The sequence below is a fragment of the Ornithodoros turicata genome, unplaced genomic scaffold (genome assembly GCF_037126465.1).
Source record: "Ornithodoros turicata isolate Travis unplaced genomic scaffold, ASM3712646v1 Chromosome55, whole genome shotgun sequence".
Classification (NCBI taxonomy): Eukaryota; Metazoa; Arthropoda; class Arachnida; order Ixodida; family Argasidae; genus Ornithodoros; species Ornithodoros turicata.
Genome location: NW_026999383.1, coordinates 422237 through 424850, shown reverse-complemented (window position 1 = coordinate 424850; position 2614 = coordinate 422237). Strand labels below are relative to the sequence as shown.

At 56.7% G+C, this 2614-nt stretch overlaps 1 protein-coding gene across 1 annotated transcript; it reads left to right on the top strand.

Moving 5' to 3' along the window:
* Window positions 1-270: 270 nt before the first annotated feature.
* On the top strand, window positions 271-1197 carry LOC135374378 (uncharacterized). Its single transcript, XM_064607361.1, has one exon. It carries the CDS (start codon window positions 271-273, stop codon window positions 1195-1197), a length of 927 nt encoding a protein of 308 aa, XP_064463431.1.
* Window positions 1198-2614: the final 1417 nt, after the last annotated feature.

The following is a 2614-nucleotide window of genomic DNA, read 5'->3' as shown; positions in this document are numbered from 1 at the left end:
ACGAACACTGGTAAGTCCTCCTCGGAAGATTCTTTGGAAACAACACAGCCAACAGCAAATGTGTTGTAGCAGCACTAGCTGCACCAACATCGCCTTTGGCCACATGACCCTGTTTGTGCCCTGCCATCTCGCGCTCACGAGACGCGAGCTAGTTACTTCTTCTTCTACTCGAGCGACCGGCCCGAACGGTCAATAAAATAGTTTGGTCCGACTTGACGCCTTTTGTCTCCTGGCCTCACTCAACACGCGACAACTGGTGACCCGGACGTGATGGCCACTGGACCCCCTTCTGCTACTGGCCCTCTCCCAGGACCAGCAGGCCACTTTCCGCCAGTCCAGCAAGTCCCAGGACCACAGCAACAGAACGTTGCGGTGCCCGCTATTGCGGCGCCCCTGTTGCCCCCACCGCAAGTTTCCGCCGTCGCTATCAAGCTGCCGACGTTTTGGGCCGCCGATCCCGTCGTATGGTTCGGGCAAGCTGACGCCCAATTCGCCCTTCGTCTCATCAGTGACCAACTGACGAAGTTCTACCACGTCGTTGCCGCACTTTCCCCTACTGATGCTTCCGAGGTGCGCGACTTGGTTGCCTCCCCACCGACACAATCACCATATGACGTGCTCAAGACTGAATTAATTCGCCGGACATCTATGTCGGAGCAAAAGCGATTCCAGCGCCTGCTGACCCAAGAAGAACTCGGAGATCGCGCGCCTTCTCAGCTCTTACGGCGTATGCGCCAACTGCTCGGCGACCGTCCCGACAGCGCCGTAATCGACGATTCCCTGCTCCGCCAACTCTTCCTCCAGCGGTTGCCGCCCAATGTCTGCATGGTTTTAGCCGCTGCTGGCACCATGAGCCTGAACGACCTGGCCAACCTTGCCGACAAAATCATGGAAATGGCACCACCGCAGATCGCAGCTGTTGCCTCGCACCCCCCTTCTCCGCCTACGGCTACTGGTTCCAGCTCGCCGCAAGCAGTGGACCTTTCTCAGCTCGTGGAACAGATCTCCAACCTGCAGCTGGAGGTTGCAGCCCTCCGCCACTGCAGTCCTTCTCCGTCTTCACGCCGATCCCGCTTCGCGCATCGACGTTCCCCATCTCCAGCTGGAATTTGCTGGTATCATCGCCGTTTCCGCACCAAGGCTCGCAACTGTACACCACCATGCACCTTCCAGGGAAACTCCCGAGCCAGTCACTAGATATGGCGGCTGGTGACTCTGGCACTCGTCCATCCCGCCTCTTCTTTGTTCTTGACAACAATTCCGGGCTAAAGTTTCTTGTTGACACCGGCGCTGACGTCAGTGTGCTTCCGTCCTCTCTTTTTCGTTCACCACGCAAGCCAACGTCCCGCACCCTGCAAGCTGTTAATTCCACGCCGATTGCGACGTACGGAGAGCATTCCCTCACTCTCGACTTGGGCCTCCGCCGCTCCTTCGCATGGATTTTCCTTGTGGCTGACTTGCAGTACCCTATTCTGGGAGCAGACTTTCTGAGCCATTTCGGTCTCATGGTGAACATGAAAAAACGCTTGCTCTGGGATGCAGAAACCCAGTTTCGCGTCAACGGCATTCCCTGTCGCCATTCAGTGTGCAGCCGCATCGCCCGCTTCAAGGCTGGAAACTGTCCATACTCCGCCATCCTACAGGAGTTCCCATCCCTCTTGAAGCCATGTAACACCGAGCAGCCCGTGATGCACACAGTGACTCACCACGTTGTCACTACAGGTCCTCCCGTACATGCCCGTCCTCGTCGCCTGGCCCCCGAGCGCCTCGCCATTGCGAAAAAGGAATTCCAACACATGCTCCAGCTTGGAATCGTCCGGCCTTCTTCCAGCAGTTGGTCATCAGCCTTGCACATGGTACCGAAGAAGACCGGAGATTGGAGGCCGTGCGGCGACTACAGAGCCCTTAACAAGGTTACTGTGCCAGATCGCTATCCCATCCCGCATGTTCACGATTTCGCCTCCAATCTCCACGGCATGACCATGTTCTCCAAGGTCGATTTGGTAAAAGCTTACCATCACATTCCAGTACAACCCTCCGACGTTTCCAAGACTGCCATCGTTACACCATTCGGCATGTTCGAATATCTCAGGATGCCCTTTGGTCTGCGAAACGCCGCCCAGACCTTCCAACGTTTTATGGATCAAGTGCTGCGCGGCCTTCCATTTGCGTTTGCCTACATAGATGACATCCTCGTTGCCAGCGGGTCCCCCGAGGAGCACGAAGACCACCTTCGCGCGCTTTTCCAGCGTCTCCAAGAGTTCGGCATTGTTGTGAACGCCGAAAAATGCGAGTTCGGCAAGCCATCGCTGGAGTTCCTCGGGCACCTAATCAGCAGCGACGGCATCCGCCCTCTCGACCACAAAGTTCTTGCCATACGCAACTTCCCAACGCCAACGTCACTGCGTAAGCTGCGAGAGTTTTTGGGAATGGTGAACTTTTATCGACGATTTATTCCATGCTGTGCGCGCATTTTGCGACCTCTGACAGACATGCTGCGCGGCACGCCATCTTCAACGCCGTTTTCGTGGACGGAAGAAGCGAACACCGCTTTCCTCGCTGCCAGACAAGCCCTTGCAGACGCTACTGTCCTCGTCTACCCGAAACACGGCGC

Coding starts and splice junctions, on each gene's coding strand:
- LOC135374378 (XM_064607361.1), top strand. CDS start 271: ATGGCCACTGGACCCCCTTCTGCTACTGGCCCTCTCCCAGGACCAGCA.